Source organism: Festucalex cinctus, chromosome 11, assembly GCF_051991245.1.
Source record: "Festucalex cinctus isolate MCC-2025b chromosome 11, RoL_Fcin_1.0, whole genome shotgun sequence".
NCBI classification, from domain to species: domain Eukaryota; kingdom Metazoa; phylum Chordata; class Actinopteri; order Syngnathiformes; family Syngnathidae; genus Festucalex; species Festucalex cinctus.
In genome coordinates this window covers 19,326,951-19,346,214 of record NC_135421.1, presented here as the reverse complement: position 1 = coordinate 19,346,214, position 19,264 = coordinate 19,326,951, and the positions used below count along the sequence as shown (strand labels likewise).

The 19,264-nt window shown below is 41.5% G+C and overlaps 2 protein-coding genes across 5 annotated transcripts in view; one reads left to right on the top strand and one right to left on the bottom strand.

Moving 5' to 3' along the window:
* Positions 1-18,019, top strand: part of rnf17 (ring finger protein 17) — a 67,175-nt gene extending 49,156 nt beyond the window's left edge. Inside the window, exons 20-39 of the mRNA XM_077536395.1 lie at positions 16-131; positions 230-347; positions 920-1,037; positions 1,120-1,317; positions 1,793-1,940; positions 2,030-2,142; positions 2,693-2,783; positions 2,866-2,987; positions 3,975-4,140; positions 4,205-4,316; positions 4,399-4,562; positions 5,286-5,405; positions 5,477-5,557; positions 5,636-5,752; positions 6,448-6,501; positions 6,844-6,951; positions 7,020-7,140; positions 8,066-8,201; positions 8,271-8,457; positions 17,009-18,019. Of these exons, the coding sequence (XP_077392521.1) occupies positions 16-131; positions 230-347; positions 920-1,037; positions 1,120-1,317; positions 1,793-1,940; positions 2,030-2,142; positions 2,693-2,783; positions 2,866-2,987; positions 3,975-4,140; positions 4,205-4,316; positions 4,399-4,562; positions 5,286-5,405; positions 5,477-5,557; positions 5,636-5,752; positions 6,448-6,501; positions 6,844-6,951; positions 7,020-7,140; positions 8,066-8,201; positions 8,271-8,457; positions 17,009-17,035 (2,417 nt within the window). The 3' untranslated portion in view covers positions 17,036-18,019. The remainder of the gene's footprint in view (positions 1-15; positions 132-229; positions 348-919; positions 1,038-1,119; positions 1,318-1,792; positions 1,941-2,029; positions 2,143-2,692; positions 2,784-2,865; positions 2,988-3,974; positions 4,141-4,204; positions 4,317-4,398; positions 4,563-5,285; positions 5,406-5,476; positions 5,558-5,635; positions 5,753-6,447; positions 6,502-6,843; positions 6,952-7,019; positions 7,141-8,065; positions 8,202-8,270; positions 8,458-17,008) is intronic.
* On the bottom strand, positions 10,685-19,256 carry cpap (centrosome assembly and centriole elongation protein). 4 transcript variants are annotated; one of them, XM_077536399.1, is made up of 18 exons: positions 18,734-19,256; positions 17,622-17,755; positions 17,432-17,519; positions 16,935-17,163; positions 16,498-16,588; positions 16,044-16,278; positions 14,605-15,253; positions 13,783-13,915; positions 13,551-13,716; positions 13,230-13,361; positions 13,040-13,132; positions 12,868-12,958; positions 12,559-12,689; positions 12,353-12,430; positions 12,039-12,179; positions 11,883-11,967; positions 11,559-11,679; positions 10,685-11,104 (listed from the first exon to the last, which is right to left on the bottom strand). In XM_077536399.1, the coding sequence occupies exons 2-18, from the start codon at positions 17,726-17,728 to the stop codon at positions 10,912-10,914; spliced, it is 2,763 nt and encodes a 920-aa protein (XP_077392525.1). In that variant the 5' UTR covers positions 17,729-17,755; positions 18,734-19,256; the 3' UTR covers positions 10,685-10,911. The 4 variants fall into 4 exon arrangements, 3 of the variants coding, with proteins under 3 accessions (XP_077392525.1, XP_077392524.1, XP_077392526.1); XM_077536398.1 differs by having other exon boundaries at positions 17,432-17,755; XR_013287224.1 differs by having other exon boundaries at positions 11,077-11,104; positions 11,883-11,944; positions 17,432-17,755.
* Positions 19,257-19,264: the final 8 nt, after the last annotated feature.

The window sequence follows — 19,264 nt, the reverse complement described above, 5'->3', positions numbered from 1 at the left end:
GGTTTTTTTTTTTAGGTCATCCAGGGGACAGAAAGGTGGAGGTGTGCTACATTGACTTCGGACTTAAGACAACAGTGTTGGTCAACGACTTGAGGAAGATAATGGATGAGTTCTTCTCCTTGCCAACATTGGTAATAGTGCTTACTTTGATTTAAACCTTATCTATAGTGTATACTCAAATGGTCATTTGCGTGTGTGCTCGTGTTTATCTTTTGTGTGCATCATGTAGGCAATCCACTGCTGCTTGTCAGACGTGCTTCCTGTAGGCGGAGAGATGTGGAGCGACACCTGTGTGAAACGCTTCTCCAGCTTGGCTTATGACAAATTCTTCACCATCGTGGTTACAGGTTAAGTGAATTTTAAAAAAAAGTAATGACTTTAGTATTCGCGAAGGATAGGTCCCTGATGTGAATAGTGTAAAAATGTTAGTGTACTAATGCAGAGCTGTCACCTGTTACAGATTATCCGAATTATGTTATGGAAATAAATGAATGCTGCCGCCAAAAAATGAAAAAATTGAAATGAAACGAAACTATGCAGACCGTCCGCATAGCTTACAAGTTGCCGTAGGTGCGCGGTATGGAAAATGTGGGCAATGCGAACATCGCATGGCATCGCGTACGTGGTTGCTGAAATATCATTGCGCCGTGTGGAGCCGTGCGGAACTTGCGGCCATGTCAAGCAAAAATCAAGTTTTAGAATGGTTTTAATTCATTCACTGCCTTTGACAAGTATACATTTTCAAAAGAGCACAAAAAGGCATGACTGGGTTAATGTTTCAGCAAATAAATGAGGAGATAAAAAAAAAAACAATATATATATTTGTGAATAGAAAACTGCGAGGAGGGTGGGGGGTTACTGTGTACGCTGCTTCTGAAACTCACTAACTCCTTCACTCATTCCATTATTCTCCAAATAGAAAAATCTCCCAGGACAAAACCTCTACCAGTCAAGCTGCTTGAGATCAGCCCAACTGACTCACCCACTGACATAGCCGAGGTGCTAATTAAAGAGCAGTTGATGTGCTCCAAAAATGGGTATGATCCCTTTTGTTTACTTTACAAAATAGATTTATAAATGGTGACTTTCCTATGACTTACATTACCCTGCTTGCCAAAGGCTTCAGACCAACATGGAAGAGGTCCTCGCCAATGACAGCCCCATATGGGACCCACCGCTTGAGTTGAGTTGTCTGGAGTTCCAGCCTCGGCTCAAGCTCCCTGGCAGCCTCAAGGACGCCAAAGTGCGAGTGAGCCACATCACTTCACCCAGCAGCTTCTACGTCCAGTTCGTCCAAAACGACTCTCAACTTAAAAGGTACGTTGGTTAGTTGGAAAGTAGAGCAGCCATGTGGCACGTATATAGGTCAGTCAGTAGGTGCTGTATGTATGTAGCTTGGTTGATGGGTAGGGACTAAATAGGTTTGTAGGTCGGTCACGTTGTAGGTAGACCATTGGCCGTTGGTAGGTGACATGGTACGAAAGGTTGATAGACAGGTGGTTAGTTGTTAGGTAGGTGAATCTCTTGTTCGATATTCGGTCAGTAGGTAGGTGGTGGCTAGGTCACAAGATAGGTGAGTAGTTACTCCCTTGGGTTAGTCAATGTGTTGGTATCTAGGTTTCTATAGGTAGGTCAGTCGGTAGTTAAGTGGTCGATCTGTAGGTCGTAGAGCTCGGATTCGCACACAAAATCGCCGTTCTCTATTCATGTCGACATGAATAAACGAGTGCAGAATTTGCAACATGATCATTTGCGAGTTGAGTTTTGCTACTCTGTGTTCAATATATCACAGGCTGAATGATCTTCTGAATGAGGAGTGTGAGCTCCTGGAGCCTCCTGACGTGACATGGAAGCCCGACATGTACTGCGCGGCTCACGTCAACAAAGTTTGGGAAAGAGGACTGATCTGCTCCGAAGTCTCGTCCGGTGACATCGCAGAGGTATTCCATCTTAGCTTGGAACTCGCCACTCGTGCTAATTTCAATGAACAGGTCGGTGACGTGGTCTGTCATGTGTTGCCTGGCAACAGGTGATGCGCTGTGACCATGGCAACAAGGTGAAGCTGCACATAAGCAACTTGCGGACACTCTCAGCATCATTGGAGGGTTCTTTTGCTCTGGAGTGCTCGTTGACGGACATCAAGTAACACACACACACACACACACACACACACACACACACACACACACACACATCCTTGTACATATATCTTTGTGAGGACATCCATTGACATAATGCATTTCCTAGAGCCTTACCCTAACCCCAACCATAACCCAATTCAAACCTAAACTCTAAAACCAAGTCTTGACCTTCAAAAAGAGGTCTTGCAAAGTGAGGACTGGCCAAAATGTCCTCACTTCACAAAAATGTCCTCATTCTGTTGGATAAAGACGTATTTTGGTCCTCACTATGTATTATGTACAAGAACACACACACACACACATACATAGTTTTAGTGGTTCTCAAATTAATATATAAAAATAGTAAATTATTGCACTGTATTTATTTATTTATAGTATTTAGAAAATGTGAACTGTATATGGGGACTGGCGTGCCAATAAAACAAACACAAAATCATTTATTCCTCCCGATTAAAAGATCTGATATGATCGTAACCCAAAAAGTATAAGAGCTTCTGTTTATTATTATTATTTATTTATGCATTTATATATTTATTTATTATATATAACAGGCCAGCAGGGGGCCAACCCACTTGGACCGCCACAGCCTGCGACTACATGAGCCACCACTTGTCAGAAGCCTCAGCTCTCATCACCATCCAGGTCTGAAGACCATGTTCTTCCCCTTACACCTTTATATTCTGTTCCTGAGACTCGGGTTCTAACGTATTTCTGCCACTGCCAGGAACTGACAGATGAGCGGCCGGTAGCCGTGACTCTGATGTGCACTGACAAAGCGGGAGAGTTGGTCAGCCTGTCTGACTACCTGGCCCACGCGGGTCTCGCCCTCAGGGAGAGGAAGCCAGTGTGCGTCTCCGTTCAAACACATTCACATTTATTGATAAATATTTCAATAATCAATTAATCATTGAGATTTTTGTTTTGTCAAATTAGCAAATGTCTCAGAATTTCAGCCTCTCAAATAGTAAATATTCTCAGATTTCATTCATTCCTTTCATGATGGTAGACTGATTATGTTTGTGCTAACATCAGCTTTTATTTTTTTAAATGATAAACATTTTTACCTATTTTCTGACATGTTGCAGACCAAACCAGGAACTTAGTTTGAAGTATCGTTCTGTTTTGACTAAAAGGATAGAAATATTTTTTTTTTAACTCATTTGCTCCCAAAAACTTAGAAATACGTTCTATTTTAAATGTTTTAAGTCTCTCAAAGACGTATTTATACTTTTTTCATGTTTTTTAAGCTAGAGCATACATAAGACTTTGATGCAGCCTTTCAACTGCAAAGGACGGTTGAAGAAATGGTAGTTATTTCACAAACGGCCAGCAGGTGGCAGCAGAGTAAAGGAGATCAACCAGGACCATATTGAAAAAAAGCTCCATCACTCACTCACAATTCTGAATAGATTTGTGAATAATGATGAAACTTAGCTATATTCTAATGCTAATTGCTGCAAAATGGAAACGGATAAAAATATTTTTTTCCTGATGAAGAAGAGACTTTAATCTTTCTTTTGGTAGGTTCCATGTTTTTATAGCAATAGGTCACAATATTCTGTGGACCTTGCAAAATCAGTCAAAATCCAATAAAGCAGCCGGGAGTGTGAAAAGCTACTATGAAAATGGCTGAGAGTGAATGAGTTAATTTGAGCAATCACTTCATCAACAAATACCTGACAGATTCATCGATTATTAAAATAATTGTTAGCTGCAGCCCTAAAGTTAAAAGTTCCAAACTGGGGTTAAGGATTCAATGTTGGATTTCAAACTTGTGAGATTTTTATATGGACCATTTTGATGGACCAATAAGCTTGTATTGTTGTCTTGCAGCAAGCTGGCTGGTCCTCTGGAAAAGCCAAATGAAAGTGATGCTCAGTCGTCTGACACCAGCATTGAAACCAAGACTTGTAAATGGACACCTCCGCCTTTGCCGGTGTACACTTCAACACCTGCACTACCCAGACCCATCCCTCGCACAACCAGGCCTGTCGAGAAGGTGCTCCAACCCAAACAGGCAACCTAATGACACATGGAAGTGAACGCTGCTTGTTTGTGTGTAGGTGAAAACTGATCTGTACAAAGCACCAGAGCTTCCTCAACTGGGCCACAACCGCATGACCATTTCTGCCATCAAAGAGGACGGACTCATCTACGCCAGAACCGACACTGCCGGTAAACGTAAACCAAGCTATTTAGCTGGTGAGACGTTCAAAGACCCCCGGGTCCACTGGATTTTGTGTTGCGTTGTCTTCAGGTTGTCATTTGGAGAAGCTGAGGGGGAAGCTCCAGCAGAGCATGAAGACGCTGCCCAATCAGAAGCCGTACACCTGGAAGACGGTCCAGGGATGCGTCGTCATTGGACCTGACATGCTGTGGTATCGGGGTCAGCTGCTGGAGGTCTTGGGGGGACACGTCAAGGTGGGTTATCGCACTCTGCGTCAGTTTTGCCTTCCTCCTGGTAGTAAGTCGGGTTGAACTGCCCATAAGGACTCACTTTGACTAACCCTGAGTCATTTTGACACAACTCCATTTTTCTTAACTTCCTTGATTCACTTTAACGCGGTTGTTCCATAGCGGCGGATTTCGTTTGACCTACTGACTTGGTTTGACTGCCTAGTATTGCAACTGTTCTTACCTGCTTACCCATAAGTCCGTTTTAACTACATTAATTTAAGCCATTTGTCAACCATGTTGTGGTGACAATGCCAGAATCTGCACTGGCCTTGGCCTTTCATTCATATTATAATGTGGTAAATTACCATTGATTATTTTAGGTTTAATGGCTTTATCCTGCATTATTTAAGCCTTTAAGAAAATATTTACTAATGGGGAGTTACTTTTTCTGTAGTATAAAAATCTAACTGAATGTTTTAACATTTTACATTTTCTAGGCTTCATCTTCTTCATGGAAAGATATGTGCAGCCTGGTAAAAAACAAAATGATTGATCAACTTAATTGGATAAAACTCACAGCATTATATATTAAAAAAGTAAAAACATGGTGATTTTTATCCTATTTCTCAATTTAATTTTGTACTTGCCGGGTTGTGTCAACATCAGAGAACTCCGGGTGGTCCGACACAATCGAACGCTGTTGAATCGTAGATGTTGACTATGAAAGAACCGTCTTGGTGGTTGCAGGTCCAGTACGTGGACTACGGCCTGGTGGAGAACATTCCGGTGGTCCACGTGTACCCCCGTCTACTGTGCGAGAACATCCCCCAACTCTGCATGGCCTGTGAGCTACATGGCATTAAACCTGTGAGACTTGACGCATTCTGTAACCAAAGCACAGATACAATACTGCAGGCAACTGAAGTTCTTCTTCCTAGGTCGCCGGCAATTGGCATCAGGATGCCGTGGAGCTTCTCAATGAGATGCTCTTGTATCGTCGCGTGGATGTCAACGTCCTGGTAGGCGTGCACGCGCACACACGCACACCCACACAAAGATAAGTGCTGAATCCATGTGTGTATGTGTGTGTATGATAGACGTTACCGACTGACCCCAGAAGACCACTCACAGTTGAAATTTTCTTGGATGGACTAAGCCTAAACACCATCTTGTGTCACCACAAACACGCCCTGATGGACCAGACAGTACCACAGGTGTGGCAAAATATGCCAAACGTTGTGTTTTTGTGACTGAATATAGTCTGTTCATTTCCATTACTTAATGTTATTTTATTTTTTTGTGATCAAATAGTGTATTATTTTGCATTTCCACGCATTCCCTGGTCAGTTCCATAAATTGTGACAATATGTAGCTTTTTTTTTTCTGCCAAGAGCTAGATTTTTTTTATTTATTTTTTTGGGCCCAACATGTTTTTAATAGCAAAATGAGCAAAATTTGTATTCATTTTTCCTGGTCAAATTTAACATGTTAAGACAAAATCTTGGGTTTTTGATCGAAATCGTGATCGAAATTTTAAAGACAAAAGTATTGCATTTCTGTGTGAAATGACCACTTTTTGTGTTTTGGGGGCAAACTAGCAATTTTTTTTAACCTGATAAAAAAACTTATAGCCATGTAAAAATATATTTTCATAGGAAACTAACTTGGTAAAAAGTAAAAATCATCTTAATGGTGACCTTAACTTAAGGCAAAACTAAATCTAGCCTTTTGTTAAATTGTTTAAAATAACTTTTCAACCTTAATAAAATATTTTCATAACTCTTCTGATGAAACATTGACCTTTAAAACTAGTTAAATGTAGCATTTGGCCTGAGGCGGTCTGTATCATTTTTACTGGCACAAGTTTTCATTTGTATTTTTTTTTTTTTTTTTTTTTTTTTTTGCGCAGGCACCTCCTCTGCCTCCTATTGCCATTTTGGACATCTGGGACATCGACACAAAGGTACTGTGACAAGTCTTGTGTAAATCAGTGACTCTCAAAGTGTGGTTTGAGTACCACTAGTGCCACTTGGGCTCCTACCAGTCAATCGCTACATTTGCATTTGATCTTTTTTTTTTTTTTTTTTTTTTTTAAATATATAGTTATTTTTTTCTCGTTTTGTCATTTTCTTGTAGTCTTACAATTTTACGAGTACAACCTGTGGACGCTCAATGTTGGTCATGATAGTGGAACTCATTATTATTTTTATTTTTTTTGCTGGTGCTTACTGTCAGAAATCTGAGCGGCATTGGTGTAGATGTACAATTCTGTCCCTTGCGTGTTGTCACCGCTGTGCATCTTCAGGGTCTTCTGGACCCGCCGGAGATATTGGGGCCCTTCTTGGAGCCCTGCCCCCCCAAGGACGGCCAGCCTCTTAAAGTCCGCGTGAAGCACGTGCAGACTCCCAATGAGGTAATCGCGGCGGAATTATGACACTCGTATAAATTTAGTCACGATGACCTCGCGTGTCACCGCTACAGGTGTTCTTGACGTGGGAGGCCATTACCCAGGAAACAGTGGATGAGGAAACACTGGACCGGTGCATGTCAAAGATCAACGCCGATGTGGCCAGCCTGTTGCCACTCACCAACTTCCCTTCTGGTAACACAATAGGCTTTCAAACCACAACTACACTTGGAAAGCTTTTTCTGAAACCTGAGCTCACGCATTATGACGGTATCCCAGTCTTGTGACTTTGGAAAACCCTAACCATAATTTTATTAACCAACCTAACCTTTGCTTGAAATCTTAATTTGAAACCCTGTTCTAAATTGTGAATCTCCTGTTGAGCACTAACCCTCCATTGAAACCTTAACACTAGTTTGAAACAGTGATTTGAAACTCTGACCCAAGATTAAAAACCGAACAATAATTTGAAACTAATTTGAAAATCTAACCTCAGTTTAAAATCCAAATTTGAAACCCCAATCCTTGTTTAAAACAAATAGCTACATGATTTTAGTGGCAAAGTTATATAATTAACTCATTTGTTCCCAAAAACGTATAAATACGTTCTATTTTAAATGTTTTAAGTGTCCCAAAGACGTATTTATATGTTTTTGTTTTTTGAATACAAGAACATACAGAAGGCTTTGATGCAGCCTTTCTACTGCAGAGAATCGTTGAAGCAATGGTAGTTATTACAAAAACGGCCAGCAGGTGGAAGCCGAGTATAAGAGATCAACCAGGGCCATATTGCAACAAGCCGTTTTCCCCACAGTTTTAAACAAGATTTGTCAATGATGATGAAATATATATATATATATATATATATATATACACACTAATGCCAATTGCTGCAAAAGGGAAACAGATAGAAATATCCTTTTTTCCTGATGAAAGAAAGGACTCTAATCTTTCTTTTGGTAGGTTCCATGTTTTTATAGCAAAATAACACAATATTCTGTGGGCCTTGCAATATCAGTCGAAATGCAGTAAAACAGCCAGGAGCGAAGGGGGTTGCTTCAGTGAAAATGTCTACGAGTCAATGAGTTAATAGGACTGATAAATTGATGGTGTTTGTCAGGCGGTCCATGTCTGGCGGAGTACACTGACGGCAACTTCTACCGAGCCAAGATGCTGAAGATCATCAGCGTCGATCCCGTCCGGATCCTCATCCAACACGTGGACTTTGGCTCCAACGACACCGTGACCACCAGCTTGTACGAATTTGTCGCAATAATCCTTCACGATCGGCGCTCTTAGCCGATTTCCGTCTTTCCCCTCTATAGGCTGCGGCGGATGCCGGTCAAGCTGCTGCGCTTCCCGGTGCATGCGCTTAAGGTGCACGTGGCGGGCTTCAAGGCTCCCAGCGTCAGCACGGAGGGCCAGGTTCTACCCTACAGCCCGGAGTGGAGCGTGAAGGCCACGGTGGCCATGGTCGACCTGCTGCACGGAGACATAACTGCAGTGTTTCAGGTGGGACGTTTTGGCATTTCCTGGCAGTCGAGTCGCAGTTCAATAGGACGAAAGGCAGTTTTACAAAAAATCAATTCGTAGATTTTATGTCAATAAGCTTGCAATTTGAATAGGGCAATTTTTTTAAACACATTATACTGTAACTTAAGATAAAGATGACATTCAACCCCCCCAACTAGTTTGAATATTGTACTGACTTAATGTGTAGTGTACACAAATGTGTCCTTTTTACGTGACTTAAGTTTCAGTTTTACACAAACACGCAAAAGTATCAAATAAAAGTGCAATTTTACACGTGAATAAAATATGCAAAAATGTAAAAATAATTTTAAACTAAAAATCTTGCTCCTATAAAGTCTCAATTTTACTTGAATAATTATCATTAACATAACACTTAGTTTTACACAAATACATTGTTTTGGCAATTTTGGTGGAAAAACATGAAATTTTACACAATCCGATGAATTTATGAAAATAAACATGGAATTTTTTTTTACACAAATTTGCCAATTTTATGTGGATACAATGATTTCATGTGAAATAGATTCTTATAAGAATAGTCATCTAAATTTGACGTACAGTAAACCTTGATTTAACCATTTCTGCACTTCCAAAAATGGAGTTGGCCCACTCTAGTACTCAGTTGCGTAATTTTAGGGGAAAAGGGTTGTAATTTCTAACAGTCGCCCAGGAATAAATTCGTAATTTGGAAATCAGCTGTTTTTTTGTTTTTAAAGGAACTCGGATGTTGTAAATGCTTGAAGGTGATGGGAAAATGAAATACTGGCGTTTTTTTTTTTGTTTTTTGTTTTTAAATATATATATAAATTCCCCCTCCTCCCAGTCCAATCTGCTGAGTGTTGTAAAAGTGAGTGTTATGATTCTGTAGAGTTTGCAACAACAAAGTGTCTCCTTGTCCATCCAGCATGCATGCTCATTCGTTGAGCCGACCGTGATGTTGTACAATCAGCTTGGACACTCCATCTTCTTGCCTCTGCTGGCCAATGGCTTGGCACAACTTGAATGAAGTTCCATTGTACACGGTTTTTGTTTTACGTTCAATCTGGCGCTGTGTTCATTAAGCAAAAGTTGTTAGACTCTTACGTTATGTTCTTAAGAGTCCATTTAAGTTGGCCCTTTGTTTAAAAGACAAGTTATTAAAGTGTGTTATTCTGGAGTGCATCAGAGCTTTTTTTTTTTTTTTTTTTTTAACACGCCAAACAGGTGTGATCATTTGTCGGAAGTGTTTACAAAAAAATGCAAATATACAGCTAAAAAAATAATAATAGCTTCACTTTTTGGCCAAAAGAGTCACAGATAAAAGAAGCCAACATCGTGCTGAGGGAACATTTATCAACACATTTTAAAGTGAAAATTAACTAGTGAGGGAGGGGGGCGGGGCAAAGAAGTGGTAACTATTTACCACATAAGTTAGCAACTTTTTTTTAAAACATTTGACTTTTTTTTTTCAGTGGTCAAACTAGGTATTACTGTTATTGCCACCATGAAAAGAAAAAAATATATACTCAACCATTTTAATATGGATATTTTACAAAGAATTTTAGAAGAATATTGTTGAAAATTACAGTCACACACACAAAAAAAGTTGAAATTTATGTATAAATTTGGGGGAATAAAGTCAATTTTCTGATGAAAAAGTTTTATCTGAATAGTGAAGAAACTTATTTTACATGAGCAAATTTTGTTTACAGTCAATTTTCATTTGAATTGTCAAATTAGGGAATAGATTTGTAAGTTTATTGTTATAAAGGTGTAATTTTATGGGAAGAGTCAATTGTATGTGAATAATTATTAAAAAAAAAAAAAATATGCAGTTGTAATTATACGTGAACATAGTTGGGATGTGGGATTAAGTCATTTTTACAAATGTACCAGTAATATTTTGATGTAATTTGAATAAAGAGTGGTAATATTTCAATAAATCAACATTTTGAGGGTTAAGCTGCAATTTTAACAAAATTGTCCTTACTGTGAGAAGTTACAATTTTGAATATTCAGTCATGTTTCAAATGTAATTTTTAAAGAATAAAGTCTTAATAGTTGAGCCTTGTTGTGATTTTACAGGAATTAGCTTGTGCATTACGTAAATAAAGTTGTAATGTGAGAATAATGTACATATTATAAAAAAAGCTGTATTTTAAGTGAAAAGCAGCTACAATTATTACATTGAAAAGTTTACACAAATTTTTACATTTGTTAAATTTTATTAAAAAAATATATATTTATAATACTGCAACATTTTTTAAACCCTCTTTAACATTCAAATGTTTCTTGTACTAGGAAGGGTTCAATCTTCAACTTCACAACATAGTCTAACTTTCTAAACAGTGTGGCTCTAATGCACCAAGGTGTAGTTCCAAACTGGAAGAAATAAATAAATAGAAAAGGCTCCTTGTGTTTTGGTTGCGGTCCAGAACAGTACTTATGGTGAGTCTACTGCCGCTCGTCTGTCAGCACGTTTCCATGCTTGTCTTTGACGCGCAGCCGTCCTCCCGGGTATCGCGTCTCCTGCCGCCCGTCGGCGTAGACGGTCTTCACCGTGCCGTCGGGGTACTCTCGCCTCTTGTAGTCGGCCGTGTGCACCTCCTTCTGTCCTGTGTTGAAATGGATCTCCTTGGTGCCGTCCCTGTTGGCCACCAAGACATCATTAGTGGCTATGCTTAGCCGACTTTTGTTTTTAATGGAATGTTTTAATTTGGAATTTGACAGGAATTGTCACAATTTTACATGAATACACAGTGTTTGGAATTTACATCGGAAAAAGTTCAGATTTTACATTGAAGAAGTATTTTACATTCAATTAACAATTCTAATCCAACATGAAGAAAGTTACTTATTTGAATACATAAGTACATTGTCATTTCTACGGAAATAAAAGTTGAAATTCCGTGAAAGTAAATTCCTAAATTTTGGGGAATTAAGCTGTAAATTTGTGAATAAATTTGTGATTTTTATTGAAATGAAATCAAGCTAATTAAGATAAGGTTGTAAAAATACGCGAGCAGTCATACTTTTATAGGGTATAATGTAATTTTTATGTGATTAGATTTTCCGATTAGTAAAGTTATTTGCGTGCGTACGTTTTGAGTTGCACGACAGTTCCGTCCGTCATGAAGCTCTCCTCGCTGCCGTCTGGGAAAAGTGTCTTCACCGTCTGGTCTGCAAAAGTGATTTCCTTACGGCCATCTGGAAAATGTTTCTCTACAAACACAAAATGGATGCCGCGTTGGTAATAGAGCTGTATTAATATCCACTAGATAGGATACATATTGGTGGAAATAATATCATGCCTTACTAATGAATATTGCGATATTCCTGAATATAATTTAACAGAATACCTAAAATGTTGGCAATGATTAAGGTTACCATATACAGGCAATATTATTAAATGGTGGTTTGCTGACCGGTCTGGTTATTGGGGAAGTGCAGGACCTCCACGCCGTCCGGGTACGTGATGTGCGTAGTCCTAGTGTCGGCATAGTAGTACAACTAGTGACCAGAGGACAACTATTCAGGAGCTAAAAATAGACACGTTGAAGTGTCCAGCGAGCTGCACTCACCACCCTATGGTCGGCCGTGACCTCTTTGGTGTCACCGTTAAAGAAAGTCACTTTAACTGTAACGCCGTCACATGACACCTCCTTCGTGGTCCCGTTGGGGTACACGATGACGCGATCGCCACCCGTCAGGACCTTCTCCACCTGGAATACCCGATTTGTCATTTTTAGGTTGGCCCATTGTCAAACAAAAGGAAAATGTAGAGTATTAATGTATCGCCTTACAATTACTAGTGTACTGGTAGTTATATTATTTATTTATTTATTTATTTTTTAAATCATACTTTGTGCGAATCCATAGTCAGTTTTTTTCTTACCTTGCCATCAGGGTGTGTGATGACTTCTTGAACGGATTCAGCCTCACTTCTCTCTGCTTCATTTGACTCACTTACAATCTGAATCAATCACAATATATTATTAATATTATTATCATCATCATTATTATTATTATCTCTAAACCTACAAATAAAACGGGGAATTTTTAGATCGGAGAAAGACTGTCAGAGTGCCGTCTGCCGCTTACCGGCGAGCAGCTCTCAGTGTGTTGCTCATTTGGAGATTTCTCTTTGGCAGCCATTTGCTTTTCCTCTGATATTTGTCCCGGTAACGACGAAGAGGAGGACTCTGTTGGCTTTTTCAGGCTGCTCTTCATCCCTACAGACACACATACAACATAAAAATCCATTAAAATCCATGTTGTTTTGACTTTTCCGAATTTTTTAAAATACGCACACCGACTATAGGGCGGCGTTATTTTCAACATCACACTTTTCAGATCCCCCAAAGTGGCACTAATCTTATCTGAACATTTGAGTCCTTCAGACGTCTTCACCTTTTCTCGCATTGGCAGTGGAGTTGCCTTTAGCGGGTGCAGCACTGCTGCCATGTGGAGGACTGACACTCCTTCTCGAGTCCAAGGGATTCTGGGGGAAGAAAAAACAAACAAACATTTTATGTGATTGCAGTGATTAATGGTAACTTTTAGAAATGGTCAAAGTACTCACAGCAAACGTGACGACTTTGCTAACAGAAGGCACAGGTTTGTCTTTTTCAGAATTTTTCAAGGCATTCAGGCGAAGTTTTTCCAGCATGCGCACCTGGCATGAAAAGATAGAGATGCACTTTTAAAAGACCGAAATACAATCAAAAGATTTTTATGTTATTCTTTTTTTGGGTGGGGTTCTGCCATTCAACCTCATCTCTGAGCTCATTTTTCTCCTGGCCTAGCGAGTCGATCTGCTGGCGAAGGCGACTGTGAGTGGCCGACCAGCGACTCTCCTTCTTCTTCAGATCCTCCTGCAGGGAGCTCAGCTGCTGCTTGAGAGTCTCGAGGCAAGAAATGACATCACATTCAATTCAACTTTATTTGGATTCTCCGCTAGAACAATACAAAACTCAAAAAAGGTTCAACAAAAACACACTGATGGTGCTTAAAATGTTCATTTTGAGCTATTGTACGACTACAATTGGATTGTTCCTATTACGTCATTTTATTTATTTATCGCGTGCGTGTACCTGTATCTCCTCACGTTCCTTTTTGTCAGGCATGGCTCTGGCAGCTGAGGCGTGTTTCTCAAAGAGTTTGCGTTCACGCTGCAACTTTCTGGTTTCTTCTGTCTTGTACTCCTCAAATTGAGCCTGCTGCTCGTCTCGTTGCTGCTTCCACGCCAGACGCTCCTTCCTGGAGAACCCGACATGTTAATAGAAGAGCAAGGAAAGGGTTCATCCTTTTTTTACGACAGGTCACCTGAGGTTGTCCTGGTTTTTCTTGTTCTCTTGTAGAAGCTTGGCCAGCGCCGCGTTCTCCTTCTTGAAGCGCTCGATCTCTATCTCCAGCTCCGCCATTCGCTCCCTCAACTGTGTGGATTGTACCGGCTGAACTGTTAACAGCAAAGATGCACATGATTTGATCGGCCCTTTTCTACAGTGCTTGTTCTCATTAGAGTTAAGATAAGATGGAGCCCATCCCAGCTGACTTTTGGGAGCGAGATAAGCAGGGTAGACCCTGGACTGGTCGATAACCAATCACAGGGCGCTCACAGACAAATGGACACTCACGTTTTCACAGTTTCCCACCAGTGCACAATTTCAAGATCACCTGACTGTTATGATTTTTTTTTTGATTTTTTTTTTTTTTATTAAGGCTGATGCAGATTCCCCTATTTGGCAGAATTTTTTTTATTTTTTTCCCTCGGTCTAGATGTCACACTTTTTCATAGTTTGGCTAGTACTTATGCTGGAGTGAATTGTTTCTCCTTTGTCTTAATGATGCATTTTTTGATTGGTGCGACTTACATTCCCGATTTTTTTTTGGGGTCACTCAACACTTAGAACAAAAAAAAGATATAAAAGAAGAACATTAGGCTGTTAACAGTACTTTGTCCTTACAACAGACGGGGGGAAAAAAAACAGCAAAAAACTTGAATACTCGTATTTCGTTACCTTTGTCTTGTTGTACACATGTTGTAATGTGTATTAAAAAAATGGCAGAAAATATTGTCAATTTTGATGATTTTAAAATTGTTCATCTGTACATCGGCTGGCCAGTGAATTGCTTTGATCGTCTCACCTGTCTTGTTGTCCACCTTGTCAGACGTGGAGGTTGAGGTGATGTCAGGCGGAGGAAGAGGTGCATTATGGGTCTTTGGCTTGAGTGCAGGGAACAGTTTCATTATGAGTTTGGAGGAGGGAGGCGGAGGAGAAGGAGGAGGCAGGGTAGGAGCAGCATCTGACTCTTGATTGATTGGTTCTGCTGAGACTGGTTCGACACTGACCGCTGTGTCGTCCATCTCGTTCCACGTGTTGTCATCATCAAACATGACCTGGCCCGGTGTTGCATCTTTATTGTCCTCCAGCGTGGACTCGTCGTCGTCTTCATCGTTGTTGCTGTCGCCGATACTGCTGAGCACGTCTTCGCTCTCGCCGTCGTCATCCTGGTAGGAGCGTTTGTCGTACGGTGGCTCAGACTGGATGGGGAAGCAAGAGCCGTTGGGAAGATTGGCCGGCGTGACAACCCGTTCAAACTCTTTGTCTGTGCTGGCCTCTGATGAAGAGTCCTCCTCCTCCTCACCATGGCGCTTCACAGTGCCACCGTTAATTTCAGGGCTATGTTGCTGCTCTGTGGCCGGTGGCGACTTGATGGGTGTGGATGAGAGTCGTCTCTGATGGAGCCCGGCGACACCCAGCCACTTCCGCTTCTCACGGTCCATCTGCAGAATCTACAGGTTCAAAAAACAAACATGACAGTTAGAAGAACAGGAACCATAATGAAAATGACCAGAGCGACTCCTTATATGTAAAGGGATAGTTCCGATTTTTTGACATGAATCTGTATTTCATCCTCACCTCCAGTGGCGCTCGATCATCACTGACTTACCCCTGACAGCGTTCTGTGACACGAGTTCTGGTCCGGTTTTGCTCGAGAGGAAAGTAGTCCGGCAAGTTGGCTGGCACCACCGAAATAAAGCGTTTTTCTTCTAAAAACAATTTGTGTTCAACAACTATTTTTCTGTGCGTTCGTATCACTGCGCGGCGCCCCGCATACAGCTGATAGACGCACACTAATCTACAAGTTGTTTGTCTTTTCGAAGGCGGAAGGCGCGACTATTGGATGTCTGCAGCGCGTCCATCAGCTGTCTACAGGGCGACGCACAGTGATACGAACGAACAGAAAAATAGTGCCCGGCGGTAATGGAGTCTGACTTTTTTTTCAGGAGGGAGTTTTGTGATGCAAATATATCACTCCTTTGAACAAAAATTGTTTTCAGAAGAAAAACGCTTTATTTAGGTGGCGCCAGCCGACTTGCCGGACTATTTTCCTCTCGACCAACACCGGACCAGAACTCGTGTCACAGAACGCTGTCAGGGGTAAGTCAGTGCACACCACTGGAGGGGAGGATAAAATAGAGATTCATGTAAAAAAAAATCCGAACTATCTCTTTAAGGTGAACCATATTTGGTCACATCACCTTCAAGCCAAAATTGCCAGGCGTTTATGATAATCCTCACCTTGTTGACAAAGGAGGAGTTGGATGAGAAGGAGAGCTCGTCTGCCGCTTGCTCCAGTAGCTCAAACTCTCCCAGCTCCATGCTCTCCAGATGGCGCAACTTTTCGGCCACTGACGTCTCCAGCGATTCTCGCGGGACGTCAAGCGACTCTGCCCGCACGCCCCCCTGCTTGGTCACGAGGTGGCTCTCCTCCGTCCGTATGTCCTCAAATGTCTGCTTGCCTACCTGGATTGGTCTGGAGACACACACAGACGGATGGACAGACGGACACAAATGCAGCCAAAGACACGAGCGCACATGAGCAAACACACATGGACATACACACAAACATGCAAAAGACATGCAGACACACAAGGACACAGACACACAAATGTAATAAAATACAACAATCACATTTACAGAGATGCTTTTACGTTATGAGCAAGAAGAACAAGGAAAACGACGATCGTCTTACCTCTCTCGTGGCATTTGATCATCTTTTGTTTTGTTGTTGTGAGTGTTGTGGTTATGTGCTTTTGGCTTGGGAAGGCCATCCTGCTTCGGGCCTACGGAACCCAGACAAAACTCTACTTTAGCTTCTTGTCACTTTAAATTTAGTTTTCCCCTGTTATTGTGGGGAATATGTTCCATCCAGGAATTTGAGTGTAATTGCCATTCCCGAAAAAGTTGAGTTGTAACCGGTCCACAAGCACTACTTGTGTGTCTAAATTAATGTATCTGCGTCTCAAGCCGCGTCAACATAATTCCTCGAAACCAAAATGCCAGCAGATGAAAACAAAACTGTCATTGTTGTGGCCTGAACACAAAAAGAACGAATGGCAATAGCTTCCCAAAAGATGGGGCAAGAACGATGAACCACCAGGCAATTCCGTACAACAAGAAACCGCTCACCTTCTTCCTCATCGTGTATTTCGATGCTATTTTGACAACTCTGTAACGGCATGAGCACTTCCTCCTCTTGGCAGCGATCCTTTTGGAGTCCCCCGGGGTGATTGGAGTGGTTCTGTCCATGACTGGAGGCTGCCAGGGCTCTCTGCTGTTGCTCCTCCTGGAGGCGAAGGAGTTGGTCCAACTGGTCAACTTTCAGCTGCTCCTGCAAGTGCTGCTGCCACCTCCTCAGCTGCGGGAGTAAATAGCGGACACAAACCAGTTCACCTGTTAATGTTACCTCAACTAATGCACGTGAGGTTCATCCTGAAATTTCACCACTAAAATATAATTTAAGAAAAAGCTCAAGAACAAAAATTACTGGAAAAAAAAAAAGTTTGTTTACAGCAGTGAGGTGTCAGGCCTTGTGTGAATGATAATAGCACCTAAACTTCCATTTGAGCCAGAAAAACCCTGTCAAACTGTCATTGGATTATTTGTGCATGAAATATTATGACCACCTGATCCAACTTCATCATATTGGAAACATCCTGCGACCCGTTGCACGTCTCCTCCAGCCTGCCCGCTTCCCTGTCTCCTCCTGGTGCCCTGGAAACGGTCCCCACAAACAGACAGCTGCTGTCCACAGAGGCGGCCATGGGGGCAAAGTCATCCGGCTCTGGCGACACATCGGCTCCTGGGGAGTCGTACCGCAAAGAGCCCGGGTCAAGAATCACACCGGCCCTGGAGCTGCTCGGCATCCAGCGGGACAAGAAGTCCGACGATGAGTGTGGAAGTCCGGCGATGGGAGAGGACATGATGCCGCCGCCCTCTTCTTGGCTGTCCTTAATCCGGGATTTGAGCGACAGTTGTTAGTGACAGGTTAAGACTGGAGCTAATTACATTTGGTTTTCACATAATGTCCATGTCAAGAGAAACTTATTTTTGGTCATGCTTACAGGTCTAAATAACATTAGCATACGTTGGCTATATGCTGGGCCTTCAGTAAAGACTTAAACCACCACTCAATTTACTTTGCCACATACATCAACTGGAGCAGGACAGAATCAATACTTACAATCAATAACGACAAAAAAATAATCCATTTAAATAAAATGCATCCTACTGACCACAGAAACTGAGTATTAAATGGGTTAATGAGTGTACACAGATGTGTTGTGCTGACAAGTTTGGCTCTGGCTAACTAACCAGAGATTGCACAACGATGACATTGTAGCGAACAGTGACGGGAGTCGGAGGCAGAGTGTTGAAGTCCGGAGCCAAAGACCGGCGATTTATTGACATCAGCTTCTCAGCGTTTAACAGCAACAACAACTCACTCTGCATGAGGCTCACAGACCTACCAACATTTTATTCTTTTATCCTTTCATCCCATCCAACTCCTCCTTCGTCCCAACGTTCCGTGGGTGAATTATGTTCCAATCACTACAACATCAAGAAACTTAATTGGTTACAGAAACCAACAAGCACTATTGATTGTGAAGGCCCGGGGCAGATTAGATTGATATAAATTTGATTACTGGAAGAGAATAAATTGTTGGGAATCTATTACATAGGACTAATATTAAAATTATAGTTGCTTTTGATCGTGTTTAGTTGTCCACTGTTGGTCCTCACAGTCCACTGTCAAGGAGGAAACGCTGTCAGTACTAAAGCGTGAATCCTAACCGCCATTTTGAGAAAGTGAAAAACAAAAGGGATAAAATAAAGTGACCTGGAACGCCTCGCACTTAAAACTACTGTACTTAAAAAAATTACTCAACTCAAAAATGGTTAAAGACACACACACGACCGAGCGTTACCTTCAACACGGACGAGTAGAGTGTGGCGCCAGCGTGCAATACTTGAGGTTTAAAAACTCCACCACCAAAAAGGAAAACTTTAGAAACTTGCCGCCATGTCAAAACAAAGCCCGCGAGAGTGACGTAACAAGTTAACAACAGCGAACACTGCCATTGGCTGATTTGTTCTATGCGAATGTCAAGTCATTGGCGCCACCGGCTGGCTGGAGGATGAAGCGCACGTTTAAATCAATCATCCATCCATCCATCCATTTATTTGACCGCTTATTCCTCAGAAGGTTCGCGGGGGGTGCTGGAGCCTATCTCAGCTGGCTTTAGGCAGTAGGCAGGGGACACCCTGGACTGGTTGCCAGCCAATCGCAGTAAATTATTCATAATGATTTAATTATTATAAACAATGGCGGGTATATTACCAACTAACATCGATCATTTCACTAAGATAAGCAGATAAAAGAGGACACTAGTGAAATTCAGTCCTCTGTTTTGCCTCTTAAAAAGGGGAAGAAAAAAAATGAGGCTTAAATGCCAGCA